Source organism: Chroicocephalus ridibundus, chromosome 1, assembly GCF_963924245.1.
Source record: "Chroicocephalus ridibundus chromosome 1, bChrRid1.1, whole genome shotgun sequence".
NCBI lineage: Eukaryota > Metazoa > Chordata > Aves > Charadriiformes > Laridae > Chroicocephalus > Chroicocephalus ridibundus.
Genome location: NC_086284.1, coordinates 202,903,163 through 202,916,337, shown reverse-complemented (window position 1 = coordinate 202,916,337; position 13,175 = coordinate 202,903,163). Strand labels below are relative to the sequence as shown.

Sequence of the window (13,175 nt, the reverse complement as noted above, 5' to 3'; positions counted from 1 at the left end):
CTGACAGCCAAGAGGGCAAACCGCATCCTAGAGTGCATCAAACACAGCATAACCAGCTGGTCAAAAGAGGTGATTATCCTGCTGCAGAGGTTGTGGAATCTCCTTCTCTGGAGATATTCAAAACACACCTGGATGTGATCCTGTGCAAGCTGCTCTAGGTGAACCTGCTTTGGCAGGGGAGGTTGGACTAGATGATCTCCACAGGTCCCTTCCAACCCCTATCATTCTGTGATTCTGTATTCAGCATTGGTGTGGCCTCACCTTGACCACTGTGTGCAGCTCTGGGCCCCACAATTTAAGAAGGATGGTAAAGTCTTGAATGCTTCCAGAGGAGGGCGGCAACAAAGCTGGTGAAAGGGCTGGAAGGAATGTCCTATGAGAAGCCACTAAGGAAGTTGTGTTTGGCTAGTTTGGAGAAAAGTAGTCTGAGGAGCAACCTCATTGCTCCCTATAGCTTCCTGAGGAGGGGAAGTGCAGACGGAGGTGCTGAGCCCTTCTCCCTGGTATCCAATGATAGGACGCGTGGGAATGGCTCAAAGAATGTGTTTTTATAAAGAAAGACAGTAGGAATGTCTTATTTAGGCTTTAACAAAGACTTCTTGTCATATATTTATCCAAAATAATAAGACATTAGCATTTCTGCAGTTGTTTTCATTTACACCATGCCAACGTCATACTTGAGCCTGTTAGCTAAAACCCATTAACAGAATGTCTGTGAGCCTTTTTGGAGGAAATTCTGCTAAATATATAAAATCCATGTAGCAGGTTAGTTCTATTAGCTCTAGCAATAACCCATGCAGGTGATTATCACAACTTTCCAATAGTAAAAGTGCTACAATAAACATAGTGTGTGTGGGTACTGCTTTAGAAACCGTTGATTTGTACTGGGGTTTATTTGTATTTATTTGTTACATTGAGAAATTATTTAAGTTGCAAGTTATTTAAATTTGCTCACTGTATTTCCTACACATTAATCTCACTTTTTTTTTTGCTTTTGAGTGAATGCAACCTTTACATGTTCTTTCCTTATACTTCTTCGCCTTATTAATTTAATATTGTCTTATTTTTACTACCGACACTTTATTTTTGGAAGCCCTTATGTTATTTGCAGACCTTGTTTCTTGTAGTCTTGCCCCAAATTTGTAGCCGAAGAAATTAGTATCTAATCATTTCACTTTATAACTTTCTGTATTTTTTTGTTGTATATTATAAAGCTCTGACCTTAATCTTTCCCTAAGATAGCACAACTGAGAGCAGTTGTTTAAGCCATCTAGAGGCAGAAAACTGAATCCAATGTAATGTTTAAGTAGTCGTTTCTAGTCTGGGGACTTCCACTTAGTTGTAAGAGTCTGCATGCACCACCACGTTTTATTTGCTTGGAATTGGAGGAGTGTTTTATTTTTTCAAACAGTGCATTTGATGCTTAAGGACTTCAGAAAAGTTGGAGTAAAATGTCTCTTTATTCTGTCTTCAGAGCAAGTTCATAGGCACTTGGATCAGCATGAGGTGAAATACTTGCAATTTGCTTTCCGTTGGATGAATAACCTGCTGATGAGAGAAGTCCCTTTACACTGTACCATCAGGTTGTGGGACACATACCAAGTAAGTACTTTTTTAAACCTCCATAACTCTGATAGTGTGTTTTGGACATGCCAGTATGATTGTGTGTGCTTTTTCTTGAACCTTTGGTTTTAATGTCATCTGAGAGTCATCGTAATAAGAGAAAAAGACTTCAGTGATCATTATGGTTTAGAAACATTTAATGTCTTCAGTCTTCTTGCCCTTCAAAACCAAGCACTTGATGTCATGAAAATTTATGGTAGTAAAATGAACACTCACTCAAAGCATGGGTTAGTGTCAATACTCCCTTCTGTCTCTTCAGAGAAGCAAAACATTGAATTGTGCTTAATCAATGCCCTCCATCGATTCTGAGTTCCAGGCTTCTTACTGCCTGTCTGCTTAACTGCTCAATCCAATACTAGCTTCTAGTCTCCAGTTGTCAGCATTCATCCTTCTGTTGTGTATTCTGTCTTACTGCTTGTTCGGACAAAACTCCTTGTGTCACTGACCTCTAGTTGAGGTAATTATTTTTCCTCAATAATTTCTTACCTGACTGTCAAATGAAGAAATTGATATCAGAGAAAAATTGTTTACCTGTTCTTAGTTCTGTTACTTGATGTTCCAGTAGCTTCTGGTAACAATTTTTAACTATATATTTGAACAATATGCTCTTATCTGCTGTCTTTGTTGTTGAAATTAACGGGGTTGGGGGTGGGGGAAGATTATAAATTCTGTAAGAATTTTCAACTGAATTAGTTTAATAAATATAGGAATAACTAAAAATTTCAATGTCTCATGTAACATCTTTACCAGTCTATTTACATCTGCTGGTTACGTAGCAATGTTTAGTTAGTTTCAGAGACTTTAATGCCGGAATGTCCACTCAGACCGTATATTCGTATGTCTAATAGAGGGTTAAGAATTGCCTGCTATTCATTTAATCAGTCCAGTACGTTGTTTCGGTCAAGTGTGTTTTGTAGAAGGGTATACAAATCTGTTAAGAAAATGTTAGGAAATGAGGGATCTATCACTTCTACCATTAATCTGTCCTAAGAGGTGGTATCCTTGCAGGTTTTATTTGGTTGTTCATCTTCAACAAATTTCAGAATAGAATTTGGCTATTGCTTCCATCTGGGGTCCTTTTATCTCCCTCTTGTCTCATTATTCATTTCAATATCTGTTATTACCTGGCATTTTCTTCCAGTGGAAAATATTTATCTTTGTAAGATGTTTCTGATAAGCTGAAAGATTGAGCTATTTAAATGTTTTACTGTAGCTAATTTCTCTCATTTTGAATAATTTTTGTTGCTATTGCTGCAGCATTTCTAACTCCTGAAGGTTTTTTACCATGCTAACTCTAGCACTGCATTTGGTATTTGATTAGTGTCATCAATGTGCTAAAATGATGTAAAAGCTCTTCCTTAATTCACCTAACCACCCATACGTGTCCCAGGAGTAGCAGTTTTTGCCCAGACTTCACTTTCAGCTCATCTGTGAGCTATGATTCTATGAAAATGTTGAGAAATTTCTTTTGACAACCAAGTGTGTGGTTATTTCTCACACTAACTTGCCACGCGGAAAGGGTCTTTATTCATAATAAGTGGCTCTGATTATTTAATTCCGATTTTGAGCAAATTCTGTTGCATTACAGTAGTTCTCGATAATATTTAAAAGCTTAATACTTATGTATTTACATGGGATTTCCAAGTGTATCTTTTAAATGAATGTTTCTCATACCTAAATGGGATTCTCATACTTAATTGGGGTTATTTTTGTGTATTAAACATGCTTAAGGAGTAATTCTGTGTTTTGACGTGGCAGGTGCAGCAGGTCTGTGCTGTTTTCTAGGTTTTGTTATTTAGCAGACTGTTCCTGGGTTGGTGAATGGTGTATTTAAAGCCAGTGAGAGTATCTTAATGTAGACAGTCACCTATATGGCCAGCCCTTTTCTGAAGCAACCTCAAGCAATTCTACAGGTTGCTAATCAGATTTCAGTTGTGCTTGTACCAAATTTATTATCAACCTATAATATGGATTTATCAACCTGATAATATAGACAATAAATGCAGTGAACCTACGAGAGCTGGTAAAGTTTGTGCAAAGTTTTTGCTAAAGTGTTAAGCAGTAACATTATAGATTTTTACACAAATAACTTGTCAACAAGCCATTCCATTGCATATGATTTCTAACTTTGTCATTTACAACTGTATTAGCAGTGATGCTTTCCAAATGGAAAACCCACTTTAGGGGTGGAATTTGTTCAGTTAGTTTTATCTTCCAATTCATATTAACTGTAAAACTTGCTGCAGGCCAAAATGTCATTTAGAGATACATTGGTAAAGGAGTTTTTCAGAGGGTCTAGCTATGGATGGACCTGTGATGTTGGATTTGAAAGACAGATGTAAAATTAGTAAAGGCAAAAATATAATAGAGGATCTTATTTTTGAAAGAAATTTAGCTTTCCAGATACAGATGGAAGGACCAATCCTGCTAATAATTGTAAGGGCCTGGATAGATCCTTAACTGCTTTTCTCACTGTACTCAAAGACCGATGATGGCTTGCTTTTGCTACTTCATCTATCCTAAAGCAGGAAAGTAAGAAAACATGGGGATTTTCCTTAAATTTCCACACCTATTCCTTCTGCTATTTTAGCGGCTACTCGGGATGTGCATGTATTGACTTTTTCGTCCTGATTTTCTTAAACTACTGTAAACAGAAATGCCTTTAACTGCAGCATAAGTTCAGAGGGAAGATGAACTAACCACGTTGCAATGTAGTATTAGCCACAGCATGGACTACAGGCATTCCTACACTGCTGATGTGAGGGCTTTTGCTCAGCCTCTACCTGTCGTATGGCTCTCAGGAAGGGATGGGGCATTTTGCAAGGCACTGCTTAGAGGCGGCTCTAGTGCCAGTGCGCAGCACGATTTGCAGAGGGCATGGGTGCAGTGCCAGAAGGAGGGTCAGGATAGGTGGGACAGTCGGATTCCTTCATGTGGAAGGAATGGGAAGATAGGGGGAACTGTCAGCTGCTTTCATGTCTGCACCAGGAGTGTGTTCTAGCTCCCCTGTCTCCCGCAGAAATCCAGGTTGATGGTGGATGGCTTCCCTCCCCTCCCAAGGGTTAGAGAACAGCGGCTTCTCTTGAAAGAGAGGATCCTGCTGCTGATGTTTTCAGAGAAACAAGCGTTTTGTCTCTTTTTTCTTCCCCTCTCCCCATCAAAGCTGAAATAATACCTTGTCTCGCTGAGCTACACATTTTCCTCTGTTTGCAGTGGAAAGATAAATATTGTGCTGTCTCCAGCTTAAATTCCATATTGGTCATTCTCGGAGCAGGCCCCATTTTCTGATGAACTGCAACAGGGGATTTTCAGGGCAATGACAGCACACTTAAATAGTCTGCTGTTATGTATTTCCTAGCGCAATAGGTAGCTGTTGTCAGGAGCTGTTAGAATTGCATTCGGTCTCTCAAAATTTGTTGCACTTCTTCCATTGACTTCGGTGAGAATAGGATTGCACGCTTAAATGGTGTCCATCTCTGTCTCGGTATGTACGGTAGCAAAGGTGCTCTGGCTGGTGTCATATTTTCTGTCTAGTTTAATTTGGGATTCATCAGTCATTTGTTAGGCTCTGTGAAGTAAATCAATGAGCATATAATCCAAAATACCTGTACCTGAGCTAGTTAAAGTTGAGAGGAAGAGAAATTTGGAAAGATTCCCAAATCCTCACTTCAGTAAATACTCTGGTATTCTGTAACTGTATCTATGAAATCCACTGAAATATATCAGTGTCTTCCATAGCAGAACTTTGTAAAGTAGAAAAATTAACGACATTGTGCATCTTGCTTACAAAGGTTATGTTGTGAGAGCTTCTTAGCCATAAATATTTAGTTTGGTTTATTCTTTAACCTCAATTGTATTTTAATGGGAGTGGATTATTCCACTTTTTCACTTATTTGGCCTTTGCTATTGTTGTTTTTTTGTTGTGGTTTTTGTGGGTTTTTTAATATTTATGCTGAAAATACTGTGTAAATTCTTTCAAAATAGAAATTGGTTGTTGTTACGCCCAAGGTACTCAAATCTTAAATCTGTAGAACTGATTAATATGAATGTTCATAGACTTTGTCAAGTGGAAAAGATTCCACAAACCAAAATAGTATAACATAAGACCTCTGTTTTATCTTTTTATTCTCTCTTGCCTTTTTGTTTTACATTTTGTCATATTTTTTGGCATAAAGGATTGGTAAAATGAGATAGCGTGATGGCTGAATTAGTCAGGATATATGTGTTTAACATATTTCTATGGACTTACGAAAGGCAAGTTAGTTTTATATTTGTTCCTTGCCAGAGGGGTATTTTGACAGTAATTTAAAGATTGCTTTGTGTATTTGAAACTGACTTCTGTCGGCTTCTAACTCTGACTTAAATGATTCAACATCCTGTATTAGAAACGCTGGGGGTATCTCCATGCTTGGTGTTTGTGCTGTTCTACTCTAGATAAATATTGTAAATGTTTACCATCAAAACCTCAGAAAGTATCCTTGCTTCAATTTAAGACACTTTACTGAAGTTTGCATCAAGTTTTTATTTTGCTTTATTTTATTTCTTAAAATGTGTGTTGTCCTTGAGGCAGTTTTAAGATCCGCTGTGTTTTTGTAGCTGCGTATTTCTCTGTTGGGTGGGGGGAGAAAGCAATGCCGTTACGTTGCATCCATTCTAAACTCTTCATCCTTGACTAGAAATGGCAACATGTCTTGAAAGTCAGCGGTTGTACACCAACGCTTAGGGCAGAACAGTGTTTAATTTTAACTATCGGTATTTTTAAAATCCTTAAATATTGAGTTCAAAACTACACTTGTTTTCTGGACAGTTTGGAGCCGGAAGGAAGTCTTTAACAATGCCATCAAATCATCCTGATACAAGATAACATGGTGTTATACTGACTGGTGTTTTAAATAGCCTAAGAATTTTTGTTGGCATAAAAGTACTTCATTTTATTTACTTTTCACGTAGAATGGAGTGCATGTATTTTTCATTACGGTGTTTTCCTTCTGATCTGATGTTCTTACATGAATTACCTTTTTGTGCTGCCTTTTGTGCGGTGATTTCTCTGTGTAAGTAACTCTGTAGTAGTACGTAATTGGCAGAAGAGACACTGACACAAGCTCCATAGCTAAAAACTTGCTCAGTAAAAAAACCCCACAATTGTAGCAGCTATGTATATTAGTTTTCAATTTTAAATACGTGGTGGTAAGTGCTGTGTGAATGTTTAGAGTTCAAGCGTACAACCTAATATTTAGTCCTGCCAGGAAGCTTTTTTGTTTAGTACCACTTGCCTGACTGCTGTATGCCGGCGCACCAGTAGGCTGATGGAGTGGCAGTGAGTGATGTGCTCAGACTCACAGGATACGCACTGCAAAACAGGCAGGTGAGACAGGCTCTGTTTGCAGTGCCCTGGTGTCCTACTTTACAGCTTTACCCTGTTCTTGTGTGAGGAAAACTTTAGTGTTACCAAGATACCCTGAGGCTTACTATGGAAAAGAAATGCAAATTAAAGCATATAATCCTACCATGTAAAATGCAAAATAGTTACAAAGTTTTACAGAAGGTATAGGAAAAGGCAAATAATAACACTGATAGAATTTGACAACATTGGTAAGTTGATTTACTGTCTCACTGCTGAAATAGGTTTTTCTCCTAGTTCCTGTTACCTCCTACTCCTTGGCAGTATCTCTTAGTTTTCTGCAGATTAGCTCGATGAGGGGGCTGATGAGTGCCACAGCCAATGCAACGGAGAGCGGATGAGAGAGCAGAAGCTGTGTTTTAAACTCTAGTGTTAAATCAGAATGATTGCTTGTCCTTTTCCAGCTTATTTGCCGTCTTTTCGTAAGATTTTATTTCTTGGTAGATAGTACGTTTCTCAGGTTGCATCCATTAGACAAACATCAGTAGAGAGCAGCCATTGCCAGTGGAACCAATTGGCTTATGCGTCTCTTCCTGAAGTCCTGCAGGTGGGTCCAGGTGTGTTTTTTTCCTCCTTGAAAATTAATGTGTCTTCTTCATCCAGGAGGCTGATGCTTCCTTTGCTCAAAATAAACATTATTTAATTTTTCTGGATGTAAGTCTGTTTTCATTAGACCAAGTATTATCATATGTACTTGGCCAACCATTTGTATCCTTTCCTTCTTTAAGGAGGGATGGAGTTTATATTCCCTCTCTTTGACTTAGCGTTCAATTTTTATTGTCATGTATCTCATGTTGGCCGTCATATACTCTATTGCCCAGTATGGTAACAAACATCTTTGTTTCCCATTTGTTTATTGGTATCATTTATGTATCTCGTTACTAGTTCTTGATCAAGGGGATTTTGTTTAAAAGTAGACATCTGCTGTTAGATTTTAAGAAACAACATTGGCATGATTTTGCAGAAGTGCTGAGGAGCCCAAAATCTCTTGAAGCTCATGAAAAGCTGCAGTAGCACAGGTTTTCTCTTTATCTAAATGGAAAAGTAGAGGTCTAACTCCAGGGGCATGTTAAAATAAAAGTTTGGTCACAGAAATTGTAACACCACCACCTCCTGCCAAAAAAAAAACAAACCAAAACAAATCAAAAAAGAGGTGGGAAAAAAGTTATATGTAATAATGTTATTTGTCTGGCTATCAAACATTGAAATTTAAGAAATGTTCAAAAATGCAGTTATATTTTTTCCTGTGTTTCCATTTTCTTACATAGACTCAATCAGAGATTTTGATTCCCTGAACGTGAGAATGATTTAAGTCTGTTTTTCAGTAGAGTTGTCTTGTGATTAGTATTTATTTAAAAAAAAATAAAATCAATTAAAGTTGAAACAGGAGTGCATTTCTCAAAAGACACCAGAGAATCTATACAAGAAAGATATTATTACTACTCTGGTCTCTATCAAAGCCTTAAGCCACCTGAGAAAAGAGACTCAAAATACATCTACTGAAAGCAGATTTAATTTTTCATGGTCATGAATATTTTCCTTTTTATGGCAGTTCTAACATCTCTTTTCCATATTGAGTCCGTGATATTAAGTAGACAATTGTTCTCATCCTTTTCTTCAGCAGGAGCATAAGACTTCTCACTGTCCCAGCGGTCTGGTCTTTTTTGGTTTTTTGTACAAAGCATGGTTTGGACCATTAAGGTCATTGAACCAGGTTAGGTTAAATGGACGACAACAAACATTTAGAGTGAGAGCAAAAGAGTGGGGAAGGTATATACCCTTCCATCTTCTACTACTCAGAAGCTTTATTTTATATCTCTGTTATATGGTATTTTTAAAAAATGCCTATTGATTATTATTAAATATGTATCTAATTGTTTTAAAATATACTGTTTAAAATATCCTGTGGCAGTGATTTTTTTGAATTTCTTTTTGCAGCCTGAAAAGAAATTCTCCTTTGATTTAACAAAAGATTCTTTTGAATACACTTCCATGTATTTCGTTGATTATGAAAAATTGTGTCAAATCATTCTTTATTCACTTTTTCCCCATCACTTGTTTCAAAACTGTTTTCTATCTCTGTATGCAATCACCCTTTTTCCAAGCTGAAAATATCTGTACTTACAGAAGCCATTTCAGGTACTTTTGTGCTTGTCTGTCTTCTCTGCAGCCTTTATGGTTTTACTATAAATTTTATTTCTATCATATACTAAATCGAAACTTCTTCAAGAGATGAGCATGCCATAAATCCTTAGAATGAGCTTAATTTGTTTTCTATTTCTTTTTTTTTTATTTCTGTATTTATAGTTTCTCATGGCTTTTCTCCTGTTGAATGTGAGTGCTTTCAGGTATCTGTTCACAGTTAGTCCAACTTGTCTGTCTTAGTGGTTAATGTCAAGGACAACATCAGGTATGTCTGCTTTGCAGTGTTTTTCCCTCTGTGTGTATATCCAGACTGAATTTCACTTGCCATTTTATTATTCAGTGACATGACAGCTCTCTGCAACTTTATGCAACCAGCTTTGTTTTTTACCAGTAAAAGCTATCCTAAATAATTTTGCATGTCTTTTTCAAGACCGCTTAGTAATTTAGTGAGCAACACAGATCCTATTCTGTTATTTTTGTCCTTTTAATTCATGAATGCTTTCTCTCTTGTTCGACAGGAATTTAATTTTACAGTCTTGCTCAGTGACCTTGTTAAAAGTGTCTGGACATCTGAATATTTAATATCCAATTACTAATATATGGGTAGGATCGTGTCTTTAAGATTTCTAGGCATTTGTCAATTTGATTGAAACTGGCCAGTGGGTTAAATGCTTCTGGAATAGGGGAGATAGACGTAGTGGGATATAACCTTTCCTACCCTGACATAAAATGTGAATGTGAGAGTTTAATTTTCTTAGGAAATTAAGGTAAAAGTACTGTGTGACTTGGTAGTGATTCTTCTTGTCCACCTGCCATATACTGTCAGAGAAACTGGCTCCTGAATTCAAAACTGTCAGTGGCCTCTGGAGCCTGTACTCAGGTTGTGCCTCTCCCTTTGATTCTGCCACCTCTTGTTTTCTCTTGGGGATTTTTTTTTTTTTTAGCTTCGTACCTGAGAATTGGAATTCACTGTCCTGCTGTCTACTGAACCCAGCCTTCATCTCGCCCACTTTCACCATAATTCAAGAACACCTTTTCATGTTGTTTTCTTTCAAAGTAAATCTAAAAGTAGGATTTAAATCAAATTTAGTTCTTGGACACAACAGGAGGATGTGAACACATGAGAGAAGGACTTTTACTTGCAAGACTGGCAATCTAAACATGTTCCTGTTTAAACAAAATATCCTTATTCTAACTGTGCATTTCTTTAGAAGTTTCTAGATCCTGTTGTGTTCAGCAAGGCAATATTTTCCCTTATGTCAGTAGACTCCTGATACATAAAGCTTCTCTTCAACTTAAGCAATTGAAAAGTTTTTATACTTTTTGAATCTTTGTCGGGCAACTGACTGTCATCACCTTCTACCACGTGGATAGTTATCGTCTGGGATAACTTTGTTGCCAAGGCAACCTCCTATTGACAAGAGTTGTGCTCATTAGGACTTTATTGTGTCAGGCAATTATAATTCAGTGGTATAGCACTGAAGTCAGTGACCTCTTATTCTTTATCTTGTGCTAACCACAATCTGAAATAACATAAAACTCAAAGAAAAGAAGGTAAGAGTGTTAGTAAAGAAAGGAACTGGACTGCTTTATCTTGAACTGTATATATAACTTCATGTTCAGTCTTTAACATGCATAAGGATTATGTGCACAATGGAGAAAAAACAAGATGCTGAAACAATAATTCAACTTTTCAATGTGACCTTAAAATACACTCATTCACATTTGTATAAGCTCTCAGGTTTTCTCCTAGAAAAGAAGAAAGCCAAATGCTATTTGTAGAATTATAATGATATGTGTATATATATATGATTGATACTCTTTTGTTGATCATCCAGGTCTAGTTTGTTAGTTATTCCTATTTATTTTGCAGTTTCTTACTGAGAGACAGGGTTCTCAAATTCCCAGTGAAAGCAGACTAAGTGGGTCCTTATTTTGAGCTGGACCAGAGTCTTGCACGGAGCAGTATGCAGATTCAGATCCCTGTGATCTGCAGTTGTATATCCTCACCCTCCCCCATCTTGTCTCTTATGTTTTGCCTCATCAAGGATTTTAAAAAAAAAAGTTAACTTCCTCCCTCCATCAAATAAAATCAGCTTTCTACCTTTGCCAGCCCTTTACTTCTCCTGGTTGGGATCTTAGCCATATCATTTAATACATCTCATCTGCTTAGCCCTGTCTTTATTTTCACATTCTGTCTTGGCCTTGCAGGAAGAATCAATCACGGCGCTTTCTGTATCTCTGCTCGAATCCTGTGGTACAGCCGAGCAGACTGGGGACCATGAGAGATGTGTGTCAGGTTACTTCTTGGGAGTAAAGGCCTGTATAGGGGTGTTTACCTTAACTCCAAGAAATATGCACTTACAGTAGCAATTATAAAACTGGCAGTAGCTGCTTGTATGAGATGCTTAAATATGACTCCCCATAAAAGTTGAAGTTATCATGAAGAACAAATGCATACCTTTAAATGGATTTGCATATTACTCACCAGTACATGGGAATTTCTGGGTTTAGAGGTCTGTCAGATCTGAAACTCCGAGGTTACTAATATGTGGCCTTCCTACCTGTGGGGTGACTGTGAACAGCAGAGGTGGGGTTCGGTTTGAGATATAAATGCAAAAATATTGGTGTTTTACTGTAAGTTTTTGTGTGTGTATTTAAGCTTCCATGATAGAATCATAGAATACGCAGTGTGCTTGCAGACAAGTAAATTTAGAAATTTTAATTTCAAAATGGAAGCTCTCTGAATTTCTGCAAAAAGTGAGTTAAAATTCCTTTCATAATATTCAAAGGGACCTTTTTATCATGTGAAATTCTGGGCCACTAGATCAACTGTTTTTAATGTAAGTAAGTGTGTATTGCAAATACATTTGTGTATTGCCAATATTTGTCCATTTTTCTGTGGTAGCTTTCATTGATATCAGGGAAGAGTCAATGTGGAAAATAAAAGAAGGAAAAAGATGTGTAGCCGTGCTATTTTATGAGGAAGGTATTTAGACGTGCAAAAAACAATACAAAATCAAAACTCAGTGATGTGCACACAGAAGCCTGTAGGTTTTTCTAGGTTCAAGTTCTTAAGGCAGCTTCCAGAACTATTGAAATAGATGGTAATTTTCCTGTGGCTAAATGGAATTTGATTGTGAATGCAGAGAGGATGAGATAAAGTACTTTCTCTTAACTTAAAGAATGTGAGTAATCTCATTGACTTCAATAGAACAACTCATGAATTTAGTTAATTAAGCATGTACTCCAAAGTGCTTTATTGATCAGGATCTTGATGCATGACTCTATAGGATGATAATAGAATGTTAGATACAGTCTAGAAAACAGTTTGGCTTCCTTCTAGCTACCTTAAAGTAGTCAGTGTTTCTGGAAGAAGGCTTTAATAAAATTAATATTGTTCTTAAAGACCAAAGTCTGAAAGAGAATCATGTTGCTATAGAAGGAGAGAAATGAAAATTGCCTTTCTCGCATCCATATGCTCTTTAATTTTGTGCATCTTTTAGATTCTGTACACACCAGACTTCCATAACATTTTTACGTAATTTCAAAGGTAGTTTTAAAAGTGTCTGCAGTCCCCATATATTCCCTTAGTCTCTCATTTATATTTATATTTCTAAAAGTTCTCAGCAGTGACCAGTGACAGGACAAGAGGTAATGGGCACAAATTGAAACACATGGTATTCTGTCTTAACACAAGAACACTTTTCCATCCTGTGAGAGTCATCAAACACTGGCATAGGTTGCCTAATTTATGAGGTTTCCATCCTTGGAGATATTCAGAAGCCATCTGGATATGGTCCTAGACAACCCAGTCTAGGTGACCCTGCTTTAGCAGGTTGATTAGACTGGATGATATTGGATAATCTCAGGAGGTTCTTTCCAACTTAAATGATTCAGTGATTTATATTAGACATAATTTAAATGAGGATGCGTTAAGAATATCTGCTTCATATCTGTTTTGCCTATGCAGATTGGGAAGTCAGGAACAGAATTTATCACATGC

At 37.1% G+C, this 13,175-nt stretch overlaps 1 protein-coding gene across 3 annotated transcripts in view; it reads left to right on the top strand.

Moving 5' to 3' along the window:
• The window catches only part of TBC1D22A (TBC1 domain family member 22A), a 180,896-nt gene that overhangs the window by 96,775 nt on the left and 70,946 nt on the right, over nt 1-13,175 (top strand). For all 3 annotated transcript variants that reach the window (XM_063323378.1, XM_063323377.1, XM_063323379.1), the window contains one exon: nt 1,475-1,602. In XM_063323378.1, the coding sequence (XP_063179448.1) occupies nt 1,475-1,602 (128 nt within the window). The remainder of the gene's footprint in view (nt 1-1,474; nt 1,603-13,175) is intronic.